This window comes from Rutidosis leptorrhynchoides, chromosome 3, assembly GCF_046630445.1.
Source record: "Rutidosis leptorrhynchoides isolate AG116_Rl617_1_P2 chromosome 3, CSIRO_AGI_Rlap_v1, whole genome shotgun sequence".
NCBI lineage: Eukaryota > Viridiplantae > Streptophyta > Magnoliopsida > Asterales > Asteraceae > Rutidosis > Rutidosis leptorrhynchoides.
In genome coordinates, this window is record NC_092335.1 from 241,452,344 (window position 1) to 241,477,944 (window position 25,601).

At 35.5% G+C, this 25,601-nt stretch overlaps 2 protein-coding genes across 2 annotated transcripts in view; one reads left to right on the forward strand and one right to left on the reverse strand.

Annotated features, from left to right (window-relative positions):
- Positions 1 to 3,446: 3,446 nt before the first annotated feature.
- On the forward strand, positions 3,447 to 6,369 carry LOC139902788 (metacaspase-4-like). Its single transcript, XM_071885398.1, has 2 exons — positions 3,447 to 3,886; positions 5,212 to 6,369. The coding sequence occupies exons 1-2, from the start codon at positions 3,541 to 3,543 to the stop codon at positions 6,126 to 6,128; spliced, it is 1,263 nt and encodes a 420-aa protein (XP_071741499.1). The 5' UTR covers positions 3,447 to 3,540; the 3' UTR covers positions 6,129 to 6,369.
- A 604-nt stretch (positions 6,370 to 6,973) lies between these two features.
- LOC139897308 (uncharacterized) overlaps positions 6,974 to 25,601 on the reverse strand; it is a 43,056-nt gene continuing 24,428 nt past the window's right edge. Inside the window, exon 2 of the mRNA XM_071880003.1 lies at positions 6,974 to 8,872. Coding sequence (XP_071736104.1) covers positions 7,343 to 8,872 — 1,530 coding nt within the window. The 3' untranslated portion in view covers positions 6,974 to 7,342. The remainder of the gene's footprint in view (positions 8,873 to 25,601) is intronic.

Here is a 25,601-nt window from a genome sequence, read left to right on the forward strand (position 1 = left end):
CTTACCACAATGAACAAAAACGATGGAGGATGCAAGAACAAGCAAGCAATAAACCCGATCTAGCAAAATCCTCTTTAAAACCCACTAAATCACCACTCTCTCTCTCTAACCTCTCTCTAGAATCAAGAGGATAAGGTTTAAGTAGGTGAGAAATAAAGATAAAATGAGATCTAGATCTGGTATCCATGTATTTATACACCCACAAGTGAAATTACCAAAATACCCCTCTTTAATACACCCTTAAATGTTGCCAACTACACAAAATCCCGTCATGGACCGCCGGTCCACTCCTGACCTGCGAATTTCAAAAGTTCCATGCTGGACCGTCGGGCAAAAGTGGACCGCCGGTCCAGGTTGCACCTGTTTCCATTTTTTTACTAAATTTGGACCGCCGGACCAAAGTGGACCGCCGGTCCACACCTGGGCTGTTAACATCTTAACTTGTTGCTAGATATTCGGATTAAACTAGGCTGTCGGTCCAGTTTGTCCAATTTTCAACATTTGACACATATAAAATCAATCACGGTCAATATTAAACATTTACAAGGTAAAATACGCACCTTTGGACCTCGTACAAGGAAAACGAGGTGTTACATATGATTAGCTATGTTTGAATATGTGTTTAATATTACCATGCTTACGTAATTTAAGTTGTGATCGAGACTTGTCCAGTTATATGAAATTAATTAGCTACTTCATAGGATCAAGACCCTCGGTTACACTGTACTTGAAGAATGATATCACTTAAAATGGTCATGTTTTTACTAGTGATATCACTCATAGTTTAACCTTAATATCAACAGAAAGAGCTATAAACATGCAAAATCATACAAATTTTAATATTAAAGGGTCAAAAGGTTGAATTACCAAAATAAGGCCAAAACAGGGTTTTTGACAAGGTTTTTAGTACATTTTCTATCGAAGAGGTATACTCTACCTACTTATCTTTAAAATATGTATTCTTAGACTCATATACATCCGTGAAGAACTCTTGGGGTCTAAAAATTATAAGATTAAACTGAAGAACAAGGCAAAGTCAGGATTAGGGTTTTCGAAAACCCTAATTTCAGATATCACTCTAAAACACTACTCCGTAAGATCAAGAAGACTAGCATACTTCACTTAATTGAAGCTCGTCCATGAAGATCTATCTATGACCTAGATCCATTGTGCATCTAGTCAAAAAGATACAAGACTTACACACACTAAAACACACACTAAGCCCTAATCTCTCATACATTCATGTCCGACCAACAAGAGCTTCAGAGACTGACTTAGGGACTTGTGTACACTTAAGATCAAGCTTAAAAATCTTCCAGAACACTTCCCTACCTACTACAAGCTGACTAGATGTATTAAAAGCTAAACAAGAATGCAATTATCAAAGAAATCATCCGTAAACATCAACTGACGACCCAATTTATTATGGTCGTTAACCCTACCCGGAACCACTGCCCAAATGGATGTGTTCCCGGGTACCATCGATCGGGTTCGGATTTCCGCCCGAACGTGTGTGTTACGTCCAAATGATGAGGGTCGTTGAAAGAAATAATCTACTGATGCCAAAAAATTGTCGTTAAAAAAAATTATTATGGTCGTTTATATTGGCTAGCTCTTTTCGTTTGGTTTTGATCGTGTGTTTTTGCCCTCTGGAAGTCAGTTGTGTTGTATCTTGTTTACGTCATCTTTTTTATGAAGTGTCTGTTGATTTTTTTATAAATTTATAGTTTTTTTACCAAATAAACAAAATTAATTAAATCTTTATTTTGTGCCGACAACATGGAGGAATGGAGCACCATAATGTATTTGATTTAATTTAGACAAAATTGCCAAATTGGTCCCTGTGTTTGTCCAATTTCTTTTTTTTAGTCCCTCTCCCTCGAAATCGTTTTTATTAGTCCTTATTTCTATTTATGAGTCCCAAATTCGTCCCTCTGTTAACTTCTTATGAACGTCCGTTAAGTACAATTGCACATGAATATCACTGGTTACTATATATACATATACAATGTCTGATTTAGTTTTTAACTATTTTGCGTTTGAATTATCAGTGTATACTTTGCAGAAAGTTGTTATAGAAAAGATTGATTAGTTCGAAAGTGCGTAGATAAATTGATTTGATTGGATTAAATGGGTGCCAAGACTTCAAAGGAAGAGGATGAGAATTATAATTCTCCATCCTATCAACCAACATCGTCTTCCTACAGAAATCAGTACGGAAATATCCCTCAACCATCATATTCTTATCCATCACAATACGAGCAAAATTACCTGACCCAATACGAACAGAATTACCCGTATTTTGATGAAGATAACTTGATCCCCTGCTACGGATTTGGAGATGGTATGGTTTTGGAAGCTAGTGTTTAATTTTTATTATGATAGTAAAATTTGCGAAATATGATTTGGTAATATCTTATAACATTTTTTCAACTGGCAGCATCCTCACATGATCAAGACGGCTTCAGTTTTTATCTAGAAGAAAGGTGTTGTAATGGATTCGAAGAAGTCTTGAATAGGTATCGGGAACATTTTTTCAACTCCTCTACTCAACCTCCACCTAACCAAAGCAAACATATAATCTCACACGAACCAAAATATTTCTATATCTATGTATATATTTATCACCACAACCCCTGCTTTCCTAACACTAAAATAAAAATAAAAATAAAAATTAAAATAGTAATTAAAGTCGGAATCGGAATCGGAATCAGAATTAGAATCGGTATCGGAATCGGTGTCTTCCACTGACACTCTTACATCCGGCGCGAATCGTATCCGAAATATTATCAATAAGGTTCATCTCTTCGAATCATTATTGTATATTCACTAAATTACTTCACCTGATTTCTTTTAACTACTACTTGAATATACTTAATTACTGATTACTTCAATTTACTTTTAATCTGCTAGTTTAGATTTCGAATATAATCTTCGCAGCCTGAATTCTAATTGGCGGTGCTAATTTCAAGTTGAATTCGGATTTGTTGCTGAATTACAGAAATTCATTAATATAATTTGACCTTAATTTATATTATTTGAATTGTTGTAACAGCATATCGATAAATTTACGTTCACTTGGCGTGCGTTAACGTACTTGTATGAAACTGGTTAGTACTCGTTTGAAGAAATTAGGGTTAGGATTTTTTCGATTTCATACAGTACGAACGGGCTGATTTGGGGGTAATTGATTTAAAGGGGTAGGATACAAACGGTCACGTGAGGAGCATGTGTGTTATACTTAGCGGACGTTCATAAGAAGTTAACAGAGGGACGAATTTGGGACTCATAAATAGAAATAAGGACTAATAAAAACGATTTTGAGGGAGAGGGACTAAAAAAAAAAACTGGACAAACACAGGGACCAATTTGGCAATTTTGTCTTTAATTTAATAAAAAAATATCACAGTCAAATTGGCTCGTTAAGACAACCAAAAGAGTAAATCTCGCCCTCACTCATCAATCATATTTCAACCCAATCAATCCATCCATACAATCATCCATATCTCTCTGTCAACCAACTTTCTCTAAACTAAAAAAATGGGGAAGAAAGCAGTGTTGATCGGATGCAATTACGCCGGAACAAAAGCCGAGCTCAAAGGATGCATTAACGACGTCAAACGAATGCACCGTTGTCTCATCGATCGGTACGGTTTCTCCGATGAGGATATCAACGTTCTTATCGATTCCGATGATTCCTACACTCAACCTACTGGCCGGAACATCCGTAAAGCGCTCGCTGATCTTGTTCAATCGGCTGAGGAAGGAGACTTTTTGTTTGTTCATTATAGCGGTCATGGAACTCGATTGCCGGCTGAAACTGGTGATGATGATGATACAGGATATGATGAGTGTATCGTTCCCTCTGATTTTAACCTAATTAACGGTAATTACTGTTGATACAGGTAGTTTTGTGTTTATGTTTTTGAATTATTGCTGAATTTTAGGTGTTTAAACATTGATTACTAGTAGGTTTATAATTGATTATAGAAGTGAAGTAGTAAAAACTTACTCTTTGGATCTAAGTAGTTAATGATTTAATTTACGTTTAGTGTGATATGGTTCTGTTTCTTAGCTAAGTGCTAGATCTAATGTGACATTGCTGTAATGACTTTTGACCTATTTATGAATATGTATCAGAAGTTGATTTATGTTGTCTGGAGTGAGTACTGTTATTTTTGCAACCCGATAAACTTGTTTGTTAGATCTGTATAATTTTAACTATAGAGAGTATTATAATTAATAATTAATAAAAATCATTACTTGAAAAATATCATGTCTTACTTAAGAGAATTGAATTGAAAACATTTTTGATGATGATTTGTGTGTGGATAAAGTTTGATGATGATGATGATGATGCTACAAGGTTTTTAAGTTGGTCCAAGATAGTATATGGCATGACTTGAGAAAATAGAAATAAATCGAATTAATGCAGGTCATATGAGTTGTATATACAATATATAATATACTACATTTTACGCTAAAGGGGTAGCGGTATCGAGGTGCCCTCTAACCATAATATTATCATTTTCAAAAGTAGGGGCGGAGAATATGTATATATTCGTGTAAAATTTTGTGTTGAGGTGTGTGAGTTGTCATCCTAAAACAATCTACCCTATGTTTTATCACTTTTTTTGAGGAATAAAGATGATTCTTTCCATCCATTGCTATTTTACAGTAAGCTCTGTATACGTTTGCACTTTCTATAAGCAAAAACAATTAAATATATGATATAACATACTTATACATATAGAAATAACAGTAATATAGTTACATCATCATATACAATATATGGTCATGTTAACATACATAAAATGGACAAATTGTAACAAAAGGATGGTGAGAAGAAGAGTCGAGTGGTGAAAGTTTTCATTCTGTTACAACCATTGGCGAGTCTATATGGAACCAAGTGGGGTCAAAGGACCCCATTAAAAATTTTTATATACTTATAAAATACTACTAAAATATTATAGGACACCACTAAATTTATAGATAGGACCCCATATATTTTTAAAATTTTTGAATTTCTATGGAAGTGAATCGTCATTATTTAGAAATTTTTTTATAAAGTACCACTCAAATTGTATAGGACCTCATTGGATTTGCATCCTAGAATCGCCACTGGTTACAACATACCACAAATAGAAATGGTAGATTTATTGTTTTAGCATGTTCATAATATTGGTATTGTATTGTTGTGTGTAAATACAGATGACGACTTCAGGGAGCTTGTTGATAAAGTGCCTCATGGCTGCAGAATCACTATTGTATCCGATTCATGCCACAGTGGTGGACTGATCGATGAAGCTAAAGAACAAATTGGCGAAAGCTACAAAAACGATACAGAACAAAACGAAAATAGTGGATCTGGATCGGGTTTTGGATTTAGAAGTTTCTTGCATAAAACTGCTGAAACCGCCTTGGAATCTCGTGGTATTCATCTTCCCTCTGGTTTACGCCATAGACGCAATGAAGAAGAAGATGAAGGACAACAAGAAGAAACGTACGATGGAAATCTTCACGTTAAAAACAAATCTTTACCTCTTTCAACCCTAATTGACATACTAAAACAACAAACCGGCAAAGAAGATATCGATGTCGGGAAAGTAAGACCGACATTATTTGATATGTTCGGTGAAGATTCGAGTCCGAAGGTGAAAAAGTTCATGAATGTTTTATTAAACAAGTTTCAAGGCAACAATGTTGGTGGTGGTGAAAGTGGTAGTGGCGGTTTTCTTGGTATGGTTGGGAGCTTAGCTCAAGAGTTTCTGAAGCAAAAACTCGATAATGATTCGGACTACGCAAAACCCGCAATGGAAACGAAAGTGGGGAGGAAAGAAGAGGCGTATGCTGGATCGAATAAACGCGAGTTGCCAGAAAACGGTATTTTGATCAGCGGGTGTCAGACGCACGAGACGTCAGCTGATGCCACTCCAAGTGGCAAACCGGATCAAGCTTATGGGGCTCTTAGTAATGCGATTCAAACGATTATTGAAGAATCAGATGGTCGTGTTAGTAATTCCCAGCTCGTTACTGAGGCTAGGAAGTTGCTAAAGAAACAGGGGTTCACTCAACACCCGGGTCTCTACTGTGACGATAATCATGTTGAGGCGGCTTTTGTTTGCTAAGCGACTGTTCGTACCTAATACTGAGTTATGGATACATATTTGTGTGCTTTGTGAGTAAGCATTTGGTATACATATCTGTTTGTTTATTAATATGAGAATATGAGTGATGGTTTTGGAAAATAAACCTGGACTGAAATTTGTGGAGTTAAATTGTCTTGTACCTGTACTTTTCTAATTATATTTTGTAATGTGAACATATGTGGTTTCTGTTTGATGACAAATTGATGAAACACCTTTGATCTATTACATTTTTCAAACTTAACATCAAAGATTATGTTGACAAATTATTCATGCCTAACACCTGATTATTTTCGTTCTGCAAATGATGCAGATAAATTAGTATGAAGCAGTTGCCGTGCGTTCTAACAACATATCTTATGGTGATCATGAAAGATTCGGGATAATCTAGTTAGACCACGTACATCTAAATAAATAATACTCACCTTTTTTTAGAACTGCAATTTTGGGATCGAATCATCTCCTTTGCCACCCACACACCCGTTAAGAAAAAACTCTTCGCATCCATCGCGCAAAGCGTACCCGGAATGCTTTAGGTTAATTGCTTGGCCCGCATAGAGTGAAAGATACCAGAGAGACAACTTTGGAGAAAACTTCCCCCAGGATTTGAACCTGCGCCTATTTTTTCAAGGATACGGGCCCAGAACCAATTGAGTCTTTTTACCACTCAACCAATAGTACGGTGGTAATAATACTCACCTTTCCAGGGTAGGAAAATTTTATCCCTTCACCCTACCTAATATATATGTATCGTCTAACACTAACTAGTTTCAAAACGCAACTCCAAACAGCCCATAATGGACTGAAAATGAAATATCTTTGTACGTTATATGACGATTGGCGAACAATTTTTTACAAGTAAACAAGTTACAGTAAATGAGAAGAAGTAACACATTACAAAGATGAATAATTAACGGGTAAATGTTTTAGGTTTTCTCTATTGAGGCTACTAGGCCTATCCGGGTATCAAGTGACCGTTTTCGACCCTTTTCTTGGACAATCCCAAAACAGTAAGTTTTGAACCTGAGACATTTTGAAATGACGCAGGTTTTCAATCACCATGCTATCTTGAAATGGTTAAGATGAATAATTAACGCGACTGAAAAAGTACATGAAGAGTAGTTACAGGTTAATGACGTAATCATCAAATAAGATCGAGCCACATCAGTTTCCTATGGACTTCCAGGCAACAAAACTTATACCAAGTTAGCCAGGCTGGCACCCATACTAGCCATAAGCTGCGCTTGCTGTCTAGCCATTTGCATTTGAAGCTGCAGCCGCTCGAGCTGGGCTCGTGCATCCATAACGCTATTAAGCTGCGCTTCTGCATCATTAATACTATCCGCTTCACATTCATCACAATCAACACAACCCAAATGTGTGCCATAATCACACGATTCACAATAATATACCCAACGATCCTTTTGAACTTCACCATGACACACATCACAAGAAAACGTATAATCCTCATTTTTTACCGGACAAGAATAAAATAACTTAAGCAAGTGCTCGTGATCGCTTCGTTTCATTGTTTCAGGCAAGCTTACACATTGAATGTGTAGGTCAAACTTACAAACAGAACAGTGATAACAAAAACCTGTTCCATCACTAAAACATGCGTTACATGTAAACTCTCCGTTTTTGTTATTGTACGGGGCTAATGCGAGGAGAGTCAACTGGTGCTCAGGGTGCGATTTGTGATCAAGCACTTTTTTTAATTGAAAACATGATTCATGAAGATGAAAGTCACAAGTTGGTTCGACACACGAATAGCCCTTACCAATTACAGTGTCCTCACATCCTGAACACGTAACTTCATTTTCTTCATCTTCTTTTAAATCGATCGCAGTTAAATTATGTGGGTGGCTGAAATGCATGATTTTATTATCTTTTGATTCATTTTGAGTCACAGAAGGTTTGGTTTGAGATGTTGATGAATCTTGGGTGCTCGGAATTGGATTCGATGGAGCAGTAGGAATAAAAACGGAAGGTTCACTTTGAGCCATGGAGGGATTTTGGCTAATATTAGGCGGTTTTTGAGAGCTCGTTGGAACGGAAATAGAAGGCTCATTTTGAAGAATTGAATCATGCGCGGTAGGAATCAGACTCGTTGGAATGGCATCAATAGACGGATATTGGACACTAGGGATCGAATTATGAGAATCATCAAGATTTTGAGCCGCCATGGACGAATCTTGTGCAGTCATAGGAATTGAATTTTGATGAACAGAATCGTAAGGTAGATCAAGACTCGAAGAATGATATCGATCGGAAATGGAATTTAGAGGCTCATACGAAAACAAGGGGACAGCGTTATGATCAACGACAGAATTATGTTCGTTCCAAGTTGGTGGAACTAGTTCTTGAAACTGATGAGAGTTTTGAAAACTTGCAGCAGCCATGGAAATGGAATAAGCGCATTGAACATGAAGGTCGAATTCACAATTAGCGCATGAATAAGAAAAGCCGGTTCCGATGATGTTACATGAATTGCAGTAGAATGAATTGGATGGATAAGTAGGGAAAGGAATTAAACTTAAGGGATGTAAAGGATGTAATGGATGTTTTAAGGATCGAGTGGCTCGATAACATTGTTCGTGAAGGAAAAAGTTGCATTGCCAGCAAACGAATACGGTTTGGGTGCAAGAAGAGTTGCAACCGGAACAGTTGACTTCGATGGTTTCGGGCAGTTGGTGCATGATTAGGTTGTGCGGGTGGCTGAAATGCTTGTACCATTGTTCCATATCTTTTTGAAGTTGAATGTGTTTGTGTGTGCAATGGGGAAGAAAGTATATGAAGATAATTAAATGATTAAATGAAAAAATAAAAGGAATTGAAGTAGTTGTGCAACTAGGAATGGAATGGGTCAAATTGCCAACTATTTTCTACTTGAGATTCTTCTTTTCCAGAAGTTGACTTTGTAATCTATATTTGTTAGCCGACGATTTTTGGAGTTTTTTTTAAAGGGAAAAAAAGTATTTAAGATCTTATCAAACATATATTTGCTATTTGCAAAATATATATGATATCAAACACATTTGTCTCTATTTTTAGAGTGTTTAATGATGAATGGTATAAGCTTTTATATGATATAGATGCGAGTGACTGACTGCAAACTTTTATACGGAGTACATAAATACACTTTGTCTGCAACTCGTTGTTATAGTCGTATTACATATATAATGATAATGATGGGTGATGGGTGATTTACGACTTAAAAATGGTAGTTTACAAATCACCTGTGTTTGATAAAACTAAATAATTAATCGCCGAATGATTAATCTGATGATTTAAACTTTAAAAGTTATGAATAAATCTCGAACGATAATAATTTATTTGATAATTATTGTTGGAGAAATATGGATTAGTGGGTAAAGAATCTGTCACCGGATTGATACAAGAATCGTGCGAACACTTTCTTAATAGAGTATTTCGACCCACATGTCCACGAGTTACACGAAATCACTATTAGGATAAGACTAGTATGAACAATCGTCTTAACCAAAAGATAATTGTTCCTTGCAATTGTAGATTGTATAAATCTGGAAGTTTTGTGTTGAAAGTGTGTTAGACATGTTCAAAATCTGGAACATTGTGTAAAGTGTCTAACCATTCATATGGAAATGAATCCATATATTTATAATGGGTCAAAAAGTGTATTTAAAGAGTCACACATTTTCATATGAACCCACATAATGCTTGAAATGTCACACCCATGTATTTGTACTTAAACAAGTCCAAATACATGAAAAAATCGTTCATAAATGTCCTGAAACAACCCCATAACGTTTGGGGTTCAAATGTGTCTTTTGGGTTGAAAAGGCACCTTTTTAGCGAACCAGTGTTAAGCCGCGCCGCGGGCTAACAAAGCATCACACTTCCAAACAGGCCAAAATGCTCGACATCAAAACCATGCCTTAAGCCGCGCCGCGGCCTAATGAAGCCAACATCAACCTTGTTTTGAGCCATGGTTTTTCGCGCGTATGACCTTTTCAAGTCGCGTTTTGCATTTCTTAAGTTCCAAATGTTATTTCCATGCTCACTAACATAACCTCAAACCATTTTACACTTTACGAACGTGCACTCTGCACTCTCCAAATCCGTGTAGCGTTTCAATGGTTCGAGCACTTTCAACTTAGCAATCCAATCAACTAAAATGACGTTGGATCATGCTAAAATCACCAACAATCCCCCCCCCCCCCATTTTAGTATGATCCTCGATTACTAAAGTACCAACAAAAAGATAATTAGTGCATAAGTGTAAATGTCACATGGATTGAATTTACTCATAGTATATTACACGTGCAAGAATTCGAAAATCAGGGTGCTCTAATAGTTTGAACCCATCAATTCATTTGAAAACCTGTCGATAATATACACACTAGTTCCATACTTTTTACAATTAACCCGACACTATTATAAGCCATGTGTCCCAATCCTCTCATGAACATATCAAAAGCTAAGTCCCAAGCTTTCTTGAGGCGGCTTAACCTCATGTTCAAATAGGTAATTTCTTTAATCCTGCTCCCGCGATGCAATTTTTCAAGACAACTATTAAGAAGTATTTAACTTCAACCTTATTTATCTCACGGGTCCGTACACATACTTTGGGATCATATATTTAATGTGTTCCAATCTTCAAATAGTAGGCTTTCCTCATTGAATTCAGCTCCTGACGTTGTACTAGAAGGGAATTGGGTATCCCACTATGAAAGATCTAAATGGACTTCAATCCCACAACATTAGCCATCTTTTGCTTGCTTCCGGCTAATTCTTTTATCAAGTGATTTTGTCAAACTTTGTTGTAACCCAACAAAATCCACATACATCACTTCATTCGTGATGAACCTCACGAAACACTATTTTTCTAGGGCATAAGTGTCTAGCTAGACTTTCACTTGTACATTCAAACACATGCCTTAGTCACGTGACATCCCATAACTAGGGATCACCATGAACTTTCATCTCATTCATTATGACTTCAATCAATTTCCTTTATTTTGCAATCCTTTAAACCAAGGATTTGCCAAGTTCTTATTATACTATAAAAATCTTGTGAGTACTCAAATCAATTGATTGATTAGTCCTTGCATATGTCCATCTCTTACAAGTAATCAATGTAACCATATAATTCATACACCCTTGATAATGTATCCTCATTATCCTTGTGTACACAATTATTACCATTATATTAGACAGTGAGATTATTGTTATAAATATACCCTAGTCAATCTACTTCTAAAACCAATAATTAAAGACAATAAGTTTATAATATCAATAATCTCAACATTAAGACTTTGATCCAAGATACCTCATCTATACCAAGTGCAAAAACGTACAACTTGTAGATGCATTTCCTTCTTGATCAATAGTGAACTCAATACAATTTCAATATGTCTTAGGATCACCATTGTGAACTAAACCATAATCCATGGTTGACTTTAACAAGTATTAAAATACTTAAGTCACATCACAATATATTACCCTAGACATCGCTTAATCTTTTTCAACACCATGCTAAATTGGTCACTTGATGTAATCACATACATCGTACCACCAATTTTCAAAGCCTACCGGTATTTAAAACAAATAAGCAATATCTAATCCCATTCCATATTAAAACATATTTATTGTACTAACTTATACCATCTTTATAGATATCAAAAGATTTATGGACATAAATCACCAATTAATAAAGACTCATGGTAATTTTATTTAGTAACAAAAACAGTCACCTCACAATAATGAAAATTATTTTATGACATTTCTAACGAATTATCACCACCAGTTAAATGATCTTACAATTGCTATCAATTAAGCCCTTGTTTTACCAACAAGCACAATTATCTACAACCCATGAGGGGGTTTCCATGACAATATCCAAAAAAAAAATACAGGAGGTATTCATGTATTCATGTTAATATTCAAAGAATATAAAAACACATTCTTTTATTGACCCTCCATGTCTACACAGTACAACCATATATATACACACACACACACACAATATAATAATTACGTTCTATGAAAACTAATTACATTAACCCTTGTATAGAACGTAATCGATGTTCATAACATAACAAAACTTGTAAACGTTGTGACAGAAATCCAAACGTTGAACACAATTGAAAAAACTCATCTTCCATAAGAAGACAACCGTTTACCAAAGTCAAACTTTTAAGATTAATTGATTATAAACTTATAAAGTTTTTCCGACCATTAATCCAATGGTTTATCCAACCATTAATTCAACATGAACGGTAGATGTGGAATCATCTTTCTTCAGATAATAAAAGTTTTAATATCTGAACATGGACCAACCATAATTTCACCATGGATCATGTAAAATAAAGTGGTCCACTTAAACATATTAATTCATGGAAAGGACTGAGATTTCATAATAATTAAAATATTTCATTACCATGATAAATTTTCTATATCAAGTATCATGATTACCAATTTTCCAAATTAATACAACACAGATTCCATACTTCAGGAATCTCGATTCCACCACTTGTGTTATGCCTTATCATATATTGATGATAAGTTCCATATTAATACAATTACCGTTCCCGTTTGATTTAGTAACCACGTCACCATATTTCATTCATTTAATGAAGCAAAATGAAATCATGGTTCAGACACATATTACTTTATTAAACACGTTTACAACGTTTTGTCACCAGATTATGAAAGTCTCAATTTTGGATTCAACAATCGTGTTGTTATGTCAATATCAACTATAATTATAATCAATCAATCCAAAATCAATGACCAACTTTCATATTTATAAACAAATCATTTAAACACAAATGATAGAGATGAACAAGCGTACCCGATGATTATTGGCAGTATTAATGCAACTTCTCGTGCAATCAATATAAGTGAATATATCCCACAAGTCCATAATTATCCAACCATACACCAAAATCCATTCCTTCATAATCATCATACCTTCAAAACATCACAAATTCTCCCGGCCCGATTCTTGAGAAATACTCTATTAAATTGTTGGAGAAATATGGATTAGTGGGTAAAGAATCTGTCACCGGATTGATACTATAATCGTGCGAACACTTTCTTAATAGAGTATTTCGACCCAATTGGCCACGGGTTACACCCGTCCCCGCTAACTCGGGACACTCCGACTTGTGATGTCCTTCTCTTTGGCAATTGAAGCACACCGTACCATCACCCTTTATCACCGAACATTCCCAAAACTTGTAACCCCTCACGCCACAATTGTAACACCTAGACGCACTAGAATCCAATATACCCGTCCGTGTACCACCCCTGCTCACACTTGCACCCTTAGTTCTCTTACTTGAAGGTTCACCAACTATCGATTTCGAATGCGATTCGAAACCCCTAGCCACGGCGAATAACTCCGCAAACGAGTTCACTTGACCAAGGCTAATCTTGCTCCGCAAGTCATCATTCAAAGTTTGATAGAAATCTCCCATCAACATACTATCCCTTCTGTTATACTCCGGGTAAAAACGAGCCTCGCCATAAAGGTCATCTTGAGAGTACTCAAATCCATTGAACCATGCTGCAAATTTCGCAACTCGTCACGCAATTCTGCCAAATCGGCTTGCGTCCGGAACTCCTCGAAGAATTCCTTCTTAAAATCGTCCCACGATAACCCCATAAACGATTCACCACCAACCATATCAATTTTACCATCCAACCAATCCTTCGCCCTACCCCGCAACAAGCTAGTAGCGAGTCTTGTCATCTTCTCGGGAGGGCATTTAATAGTGCGAAAACACCCTTCCACATCCGAGATCCATGTTGTGCTTATCAAAGGATCCGGTTTCCCGTCATACATTGGAGGTTTAGTCCTCATGAAGCTCTTATGTCAACGCTCCATTTCACCACTACTTCAAAATTCGGAATACTTCCTATCCATTTCTTCTCGTAACACTCACAATTGCTCCGCAACGGCGGCCGCAACTCTAGCGTTAAACTCATCGTCGTCGCTTTGATTCGTCCTCGAAGTCTCACTTCTCGTATTCATCTAAAGAATGCAAATGATTAAACAACGAACGCGTAAAACCACACACACAACATCGCCCCATCTTGCTCAACAATCGTCTTACATCACTTGTTAGACACGATTTGTACTAGTAACAATGGTAGCTAGTCATTATTACGTGCACACGCCTTCTCAACTCATTAGTACAACGACTATCTCGCTCAATGATATAAACCAACACAAACAAAAATTCTACGCGATATAAACACACGCAAGAATTACATCGCAACACAACCCACAATCCTAGTTAGTTCAGCTACACGCTAAGTCACAAACCAAGTCCCCGTCCGACCCGTTCACCTACAAGTCCCGCAAAAATTAAGCACACACAAAAGTCTAAGTCTAGGCATCTATCTCAAGTCGCCTAAATCCCTTAGACCTTGCTCTGATACCACTTGAAACGACCCAACCCATCATACATTTTACGGCCCGTAAAAATTTTTCTTTCATAATACATTAATATTATTAACATTAAGGTCCCAATTATATTTCCAAAACGCTTCCATTACAATAGTAAGTTTGGACAACTTTAAAACATTTAATACATAAGTTTAAATATCCAAACGGGCGTACACATCATAGTTTACCAAAACTCGTTTACATCGTCAAAAGATAGTTTCGACCCGATTAGTTTAATTTCCAACAAAACCGAGCATGGTGATTGGGAAAACACTACCCAATCCTAAATCGATCCAAAAGCAAGTCTTATACATCAACCTACACAAGTCCACTAGTTCTCACGCTTACCCGAGCCGCCACCTTGCGAACCTATAAAAATAATATCAACGAGAGGGTAAGCTAACGCTTAGTGAGTGCGAATATACTACATACATACATACATATGCATAAAATAGACACGCCACACAATAATAATAATCAAATAGCACATACCGGAGCATCCAAGCATAAAGGCAAGCTAACCTAAGCATACCGTACGAGCGCTATACAAAAAACTAATATATCCACAATGTAAGTACACCAACAACGATATGTACAACGCCAATAAACTACACCCGGAGGGTTAGCTACATCACAACAATACATCAATATATATATATATATATATATATATATATATATATATATATATATATATATATATATATATATATATATATATATATATATATATATATATATATATATATATATATATATATATATATATATATATATATATATATATATATAACAAAGCGTAAACCGCCCAAGGTTAACCCCTTAACCCAATACCAAATGAAGATTGGCCGAAACTACACGAACCTTAGTAAATCCGCACCACACGCGACTACTATCTTCAATACCACAACAACATCGAGGTTGGCCGAAACTACATGAGCCTTAGTGAATCCGCACCACACGTGACCACTACCTTAATAAGATGACTGAAACTACACTCATCATCGTAAATCAGCGCCACACGTGATTCACCTCCCAAATCAAAACCCACGGTCCCGGGATTATAAAAATCCACATCATCGGGGTTACTCAACCACATCTCAAATACCAATCCCACGCCATCAGGATTATCCATATCACAAGACCATGTGATATCGTACACACAAAGTGTGCACCTCGTCAAAGGTGGTCAACCAAAACGCACAATCGTGCCATTTGGACCTATTACACAAGTCCATCAAATCCACCTATATGGGAAGTGAGCTCTATAGCCGAGGATCACTTCACCCGACCCGCACCCATCCTATACATACATATGCACATAGTATATTGACACTCACCTTGAAATATTGATGGATGCAAAACCAAAATCCGAAATCGCCAATGGAAAGCACCTATTCCATTTATCACAATACAAACAACACAATTAGGGTGGATTTACAAAACAACCAAAATTGACACTTAGTGCAATTTTGACCCAAAAGCACTTTCAAACATAAACCGCGCCTAAACTAACCAATAATCACTAACACAAGTGAGAATGGTCCCAATACACCAATTAAACCAAATCATAAGTGTTAAACACCTATCTTGCCCAATTTGACACATAAACTCTAATTTTGACCCATTTCAAAAATAGTCAACCAAATACACCTAATATAGTTTCCAACACTTCTATAATCACTAACACTAGTGATTATACACCATTTACAAGCCCTAAACATGGCCAATTCGTTCACCAACCCAAAACCCACCAACAATAATTTTAAACCCGATTACTTGCATCAATAAACTCACTTAATGAGTTTAAATGGGTTTCTTAACAAATCAAGTTCAAACCTTAACTTTGAATATCAAATCAAACAATGGAATTCGGAGTTAGAACTTACCAACACTACCACAACGTAGCCGTGAATGAGGTGAACAACTTTAACTCTTGAGACTTGACCCGATTCACTCTTCTTCTTCCTCAAATCCCAAATTCTCTCTCTAGAACGTCTCTCTCTCTAGGATTTCATGGAAGTGGATGAGAAGAAAATGGGAGAAAATGAGTTTGGGATAAGGTTTGGATCAGTTTTGTGGTGATAAAACCGTCCATACGTGAAAAGACAACATTACCCCTCATTTAACCCTTTTTAAAATGTTGAAACAGCACTTTCTATAGTTATAGGCTGCGGCGCGGCTCCACGGCCAGCGGCGCGGCTTATAGTTGAAAAACCATGTCGAGCTTTTTAACAAAAATCACCATCTGGTCATGCATTAGCCCGCGGAGCGGCTCAAATGCCCGCGGCGATGCTCAGACCTGGGAAAACAGATTTCATTTCCAACTTCAGGGACTGAAGTTGTCTGACCCTGATTCTGATGCAAAATCTGAAAATGCATAAGTATAGGTAGATTTTTCCTGACACTTTCTGAGAACACTTCCTGGTGACGCTTTCTGGCGACACTTTCTGATGTATTATAATTTCCGGGTGTTACATGTCACACCCATGTATTTGTACTTAAACAAGTCCAAATACATGAAAAAACCGTTCATAAATGTCCTGAAACAACCCCATAACGTTTGGGGTTCAAATGTGTCTTTTGGGTTGAAAAGGCACCTTTTTAGCGAACCAGTTTTAAGCCGCGCCGCGGGCTAACAAAGCATCACACTTCCAAACAGGCCAAAATGCTCGACATCAAAACCATGCCTTAAGCCGCGCCGCGGGGGATGAGGTCGCGCCGCGGCCTAATGAAGCCAACATCAACCTTGTTTTGAGCCACAGTTTTTCGCGTGTATGACCTTTTCAAGTCTCGTTTCGCATCCCTTAAGTTCCATATTTCCAAGCTCACTAACATAACCTCAAAGCATTTTACACTTTACGAACGTGCAGTCCACAATCTCCAAATCCGTGTAGCATTTCAATGGTTCGAGCACTTTCAACTTAGCAATCCAATCAACTAAAATGACGTTGGATCATGCTAAAATCACCAACAATCCCCCCCCCCCCATTTTAGTATGATCCTCGATTACTAAAGTACCAACAAAAAGATAATTAGTGCATAAGTGTAAATGTCACATGGATTGAATTTACTCATAGTATATTACACGTGCAAGAATTCAAAAATCAGGGTGCTCTAATAGTTTGAACCCATCAATTCATTTGAAAACCTGTCGATAATATACACACTAGTTCCATACTTTTTACAATTAACCCGACACTATTATAAGCCATGTGTCCCAATCCTCTCATGAACATATCAAAAGCTAAGTCCCAAGCTTTCTTGAGGCGGCTTAACCTCATGTTCAAATAGGTAATTTCTTTAATCCTGCTCCCGCGATGCAATTTTTCAAGACAACTATTAAGAAGTATTTAACTTCAACCTTATTTATCTCACGGGTCCGTACACATACTTTGGGATCATATATTTAATGTGTTCCAATCTTCAAATAGTAGGCTTTCCTCATTGAATTCAGCTCCTGACGTTGTACTAGAAGGGAATTGGGTATCCTACTATGAAAGATCTAAATGGACTTCAATCCCACAACATTAGCCATCTTTTGCCGGCTTCCGGCTAATGCTTTTATCAAGTGATTTAATCAAACTTTGTTGTAACCCAACCAAATCCACATACATCACTTCATTCTTGATCAACCTCAGGAAACACTATTTATCTAGGGCATAAGTGTCTAGCTAGACTTTCACTTGTACATTCAAACACATGCCTTAGTCACGTAACATCCCATAACTAGGGATCACCATGAACTTTCATCTCATTCATTATGACCTCAATCAATTTCCTTTCTTTTGCAATCCTTTAAACCAAGGATTTGCCAAGTTCTTATTATACCATAAGAATCTTGTGAGTACTCAGATCAATTGATTGATTAGTCATTGCATATGTCTATCTCTTACAAGTAATCAATATAACCATATAATTCATACACCCTTGATAATGTATCCCCATGATCCTTGTGTACACAATTATTACCATTACATTAGACAGTGAGATTATTGTTATAAAGATACCCTAGACAATCCACTTCTAAAACCAAGAAGTAAAGACAATAAGTTTATAATATCAATAATCTCAACATTAAAACTTTGATCCAAGATACCTCATCTATACCAAGTGCAAAAACGTACAACTTGTAGATGCATTTCCTTCTTGATCAATAGTAAACTCAATACAATTTCAATATGTCTTAGGATCACCATTGTGAACTAAACCATAATCCATAGTTGACTTTAACAAGTATTAAAATACTTAAGTCACATCACAATATATTACCCTAGATATCGCTTGATCGTTTCCAACACCATGCTAAATTGGTCACTTGATGTAATCACATACATCATACCACCAATTTCCATAGCATACCGGTATTTAAAACAAATAAGCAATATCTAATCTCATTCATATTAAAACATATTTATTGTACTAACTTATACCATCTTTATAGATATCAAAATATTTATGGATATAAATAAAGACTTATGGTAATTTTATTTAGTAACAAAAACAGTCACCTCACAATAATGAAAATTATTTTGTGACATTTCTAACGGATTATCACCACCCGTTAAATGGCCTTACAATTGCTATCAATTAAGCCCTTGTTTTACCAACAAGCACAATTATCTACAACCCATGAGGGGGTTTCCATGACAATATCCAAAAAAAAAGTACAGGAGGTATTCATGTATTCATGTTAATATTCAAAGAATATAAAAACACATTCTTTTATTGACCCTCCATGTATACGCAGTACAACCATACACACAATATAATACTTACGTTCTATGAAAACTAATAACATTAACCCTTGTATAGAACGTAACTGCTATTCATAACATAACAAAACTCGTAAACGTTGTGACAGAAATCCAAACGTTGAACACAATTGACAAAACCCATCTTCCATAAGAAGACAACCGTTTACCAAAGTCAAACTTTTAAGATTAATTGATTATAAACTTTTAAAATTTTCCCGACCATTAATCCAATGGTTTATCCAACCATTAATTCAACATGAACGGTAGATGTGGAATCATCTTTCTTCAGATAATAAAAGTTTTAATATCTGAACATGGACCAACCATAATTTCACCATGGATCATGTAAAATAAGGTGGTCTACTTAAAACATATTAATTCATGAAAAGAACTAAGATTCCATAATAATTAAAATATTTCATTACCATGATAAATTTTCTATATCTAGTATCATGATTACCAATTTTCCAAATTAGTACAATACAGATTCCAAACTTCAGGAATCTCGATTTCACCACTTGTGTTATGGGTAAAACAAGATTGGATAATTTTTCTTGTTGTAGCTACGTGAAAATTGGTAACAAATCTATATTAATCATATCCTAGCTAACTCATAATGTATTATACATGTATTCTAATATATTATGTAATCTTGGGATACCATAGACACGTATGAAAATGTTTTGACATATCATATCGACCTATGTATATATATTATTTGGAACAACCATAGACACTCTATATGCAGTAATGTTGGAGTTAGCTATACATGGTTAAGGTTGATTCCAAAAATATATATACTTTGAGTTGTGATCTAGCCTGAGACGTGTATACACTGGGTCGTGGATTGATTCAAGATAATATATATCGATTTATTTCTGTACATCTAACTGTGGACAACTAGTTGTAGGTTACTAACGAGGACAGCTGACTTAATAAACTTAAAATAGTAAAACGTATTAAAAATGTTGTAAATATATTTTGAACATACTTTGATATATATGTACATATTTGTTATAGGTTCATGAATCGACCAGTGGCCAAGTCTTATTTCCCGACGAAGTAAAAATCTATGAAAGTGAGTTATAGTCCCACTTTTAAAATCTAATATTTTTGGGATGAGAATACATGCAGCTTTATAAATGTTTTACAAAATAGACACAAGTACATGAAACTACTTTCTATGGTTGAATGATCGAAGCCGAATATGCCCCTTTTTACTTGGTAACCTAAGAATTAGTAAACGAGTCTACTAATTGACGCGAATCCTAAAGATAGATCTATTAGGCCTAACAAACTTCATCCGTTGTAGCGGATGCTTTAGTACTTCGAGTTTTTATATCATGTCTGATGGATGTCCCGGAATGATGGGGATATTCTTATATGCTTCTTGTTAATGTCGGTTACCAGGTGTTCACAATATGAATGATTTTTATCTCTATGTATGGGATGTATATTGAAATATGAAATCTTGTGGTCTATTATTACGATTTGATAAATATATAGGTTAAACCTATAACTCACTAACATTTTTGTTGACGTTTAAAGCATGTTTATTCTCAGGTGATTATTAAGAGCTTCCACTGTTGCATGCTCAAATAAGGACAAGATTTGGTGTCAGCATGCTTGTATAATATTGTTTAAAATTGCATTCGAGATTTACTTTGTTGTAACATATTAATATTGTAAACCAATATGTATTGGTAGTGTGTAAGTGTGATATTTTTTGGATTATCATTTCTGGATAATCTAGGTGATGTCCTTTAAACCATCTCGATAAAATAAAGGTTATGGTTTGTTTTAAAAACGAATGCAGTCTTTGAAAAACGTCTCATATAGAGGTCAAAACCTCGCAACGAAATCAATTAATATGGAACGTTTATAATCAATATGAACGGGACATTTCATGAACCATGATTTCATTTTGATTCATCAAATGAATGAAATATGGTGACGTGGTTACTAAATCAAACGAGAACGGTAATTGTATTAATATGGAACTTATCATCAATATATGATAAGGCATAACACAAGTGGTGGAATCGAGATTCCTGAAGTATGGAATCTGTGTTGTATTAATTTGGAAAATTGGTAATCATGATACTTGATATAGAAAATTTATCATGGTAATGAAATATTTTAATTATTATGGAATCTCAGTTCTTTCCATGAAATAATATGTTTTGATTGGACCACTTTATTTTACATGATCCATGGTGAAATTATGGTTGGTCCTTGTTCAGATATTACAACTTTTATTATCTGAAGAAAGATGATTCCACATCTACTGTTCATGTTGAATTAATGGTTGGATAAACCATTGGATTAATGGTCGGGAAAACTTTAAAATTTTATAATCAATTAATCTTAAAAGTTTGACTTTGGTAAACGGTTGTCTTCTTATGGAAGATGGGTTTTGTCAGTTGTGTTCAACATTTGGATTTCTGTCACAATGTTTACAAGTTTTGTTATGTTATGAACAACGGTTAAGTTCTATACAAGGGTTAATGTAATTAGTTTTCATAGAACGTAAGTATTATATTGTGTGTGTATATATGGTTGTATTGTGTATACATAGAGGGTCAATAAAACAATGTGTTTTTATATTCTTTGAATATTAACATGAATACATGAATACCACCTGTACTTTTTTTTTTTGGATATTGTCATGGAAACCCCCTCATTGGTTGTAGATAATTGTACTTGTTGGTAAAATAAGGGCTTAATTGATAGAAATTGTAAGGCCATTTAACAGGTGGTGATAATCCGTTAGAAATGTCACAAAATAATTTTCATTATTGTGAGGTGACTGTTTTTGTTACTAAATAAAATTACCATGATTCTTTATTTATGTCCATAAATCTTTTGATATCTATAAAGATGGTATAAGTTAGTACAATAAATAGGTTTTAATATGGAATGGGATTAGATATTGCTTATTTGTTTTAAATACCGGTATGCTATGGAAATTGGTGGTATGATGTATGTGATTACATCAAGTGACCAATTTAGCATGGTGTTGGAAAAGATCAAGCGATGTCTAGGGTAATATATTGTGATGTAACTTAAGTATTTTAATACTTGTTAAAGTCAACCATGAATTATGGTTTAGTTCACAATGGTGATCCTAAGACATATTGAAATTGTATTGAGTTTACTATTGATCAAGAAGGAAATGCATCTACAAGTTGTACATTTTTGCACTTGGTATAGATGAGGTATCTTGGATAAAAGTCTTAATGTTGAGATTTTCGATATTATAAACTTATTGTCTTTACTTCTTGGTTTTAGAAGTGGATTGACTAGGGTATGTTTATAACAATAATCTCACTGTCTAATGTAATGGTAATAATTGTGTACACAAGGATAATGGGGATACATTATCAAGGGTGTATGAATTATATGGTTACATTGATTACTTGTAAGAGATGGACATATGCAAGGACTCATCAATCAATTGATTTGAGTACTCACAAGATTCTTATGGTATAATAAGAACTTGGCAAATCTTTGGTTTAAATGATTGCAAAAGAAAGGAAATTGATTGAAGTCATAATGAATGAGATGAAAGTTCATGGTGATCCCTAGTTATGGGATGTCACGTGACTAAGGCATGTGTTTGAATGTACAAGTGAAAGTCTAGCTAGACACTTATGCCCTAGACAAATAGTGTTTCATGAGGTTCATCACGAATGAAGTGATGTATGTAGATTTTATTGGGTTACAACAAAGTTTGACTAAATCACTTGATAAAAGCATTAGCCGAAAGCCGGCAAAAGATGGCTAATGTTGTGGGATTGAAGTCCATTTAGATCTTCCATACTGGGATACCCAATTCCCTTCTAGTACAACGTCAGGAGCTGAATTCAATGAGGAAAGCCTACTATTTGAAGATTGTAACACATTAAATATATGATCCCAAAGTATGTGTTCGGACCCGTGAGATAAAGAAGGTTGAAGTTAAATACTTCTTAATAGTTATCTTGAAAAATTGCATCGCGGGAGCAAGATTAAAGAAACTACCTATTTGAACATGAGGTTAAGCCGCCTTAAGAAAGCTTGGGACTTGGCTTTTGATATGTTCATGAGAGGATTGGGACACATGGCTTATAATAGTGTCGGGTTAATTGTAGAAAGTATGGAACTAGTGTGTATATTATTGACAGGTTTTCAAATGAATTGATGGGTTCAAACTATTAGATCACCCTGATTTTCGAATTCTTGCACGAGTAATATACTATGTGTAAATTCAATCCATGTGACATTTACACTTATGCACTAATTATCTGTTTGTTGGTACTTTAGTAATCAAGGATCATACTAAAATGGGGGGAATTGTTGGTGATTTTAGCATGATCCAACGTCATTTTAGTTGATTGGATTGCTAAGTTGAAAGTGCTCGAACCATTGAAACGCTACACGGATTTGGAGAGTGTGGAGTGCACGTTCGTAAAGTGTAAAATGGTTTGAGGTTATGTTAGTGAGCTTGAAAATAACATTTGGAACTTAAGGAATGCGAAACGCGACTTGAAAAGGTCATACGCGCGAAAAACTGTGGCTCAAAACAAGGTTGCTGTTGGCTTCATTAGGCCACATCGCGACCTCATCTCCCGCGGCGCGGCTTAAGGCATGGTTTTTAGGTCGAGCATTTTGGCCTGTTTAGAAGTGTGATGATTGTTAGTGAGATGACCCGTCCTAATCCACCTGGACGAAGTCTTCAACATATGGTCCCATTGCGAGGTACTGACCTCTATATGCCATGAACGACTCAAATTAATATCTTTAAAATGAGCAAATGCCATGACCTGAGAATAAACATGTTTTAAAAGTGTCAACCAAAAGGTTGGTGAGTTCATAGTTTTATCATAAACGATAAAATTCATAATTTTGATAGACCACAAGATTTAAATGTGCATGGTACAAATGGGTCTGTATCATATACCCACCTGTAATGTACATGCGATTTCTTTTAAATACAGTACACCTTTTGATAGTACTCCAAATGAACATATATTTAGTATCAATATCCTTCCAATATGTAAAGTTTTTAGTTACTACTTTTCTATTTTTATGTTGTAATGGTTTAAATAAATAAGTGCGAAGACAAAAGAAGAAAACGGCTATTTGAAGACGCAAATGACCAAAAAGCTCAAATGTACAAGAAACAATCCAAGTGGTTCCATTTATTGATAAGAAACGTCTAAAAATTACAAGAGTACAAGTTGCGGAACATAAAGTACAATATATTAAAGCATACGAAAAGACGTTCGAGAAACCGGAACCGAGACATAAACCGGGGGTAAATGTACGAGACAACGGAGCAAAAATTACAAGTCAACTATGCACAAGAATATAATATAATATGTATATAATTAATATAAATTATATATATATATATATATTATATATATATATATATATATATAATAATATGTCGACAAGCAAGAAAACAAAATGTAAGACCCGAATATTTTATTGTACATTTGTGTGTATAAGTTATTCAAGTTGTGAGGTTTAGGTTGTATTTAATTAAAAGGCAAAAGAAGCTGAACTGGGCATTTGGCGCCCCGTGCGGCCTTATGGCACGCCGCGCCATTACGGGCTGACAGCTCACTTTATTTTTAATCAAGATATTTTGAGGGCATTTTGGTAAAACCACTTAAGGTCCGACTTTAAGGCTTGGGATCAGTTTTGGTGAGCCCCATTACTCCATTTTCACCCACTTTATCATCATCCATTAATTCTAGTGAGAGAGAGAGATTCAAGAGTGAGAAAGCTCCATTTAAGGAAGAAGAAGCCCATTTCGGGTTAGAGCTCGGGTATTAAAGTTGTTCATCTCCTCTTTTGCTACGTTTTGATAGTTGTGGTAAGCCCTAAACCTAACTTCCTTATTTTAATTGTATAAGAGTTAGGGTTTGTGTAAGTGATGAACATTAAAACCCATTTGCTAGTAATTTGGGGGGTTTTGGGTGAATTTGGGTCATGTAGACCCAAAGATGACTAATTAGGGTTTTCAAAGTATCAAATTATGTTTATGAGCCTAAATTAGTTAGTAAAATTGCTAGCACACCTATATATATGTAAATGGGTGTTAAGTGGGTTAGTGGGTGACCCGGAATGGATGTATTGACTTTAAATGGTCAAATGGGTCATGATAGACCTAAGTGGGTAAATGTATGTGTTTGATGCATAAACCTTGTATTGAAAAGTGTCTTAGGACCTAACTTGGATAATAATTAGGGTTTTAGGGATGTTAACCCA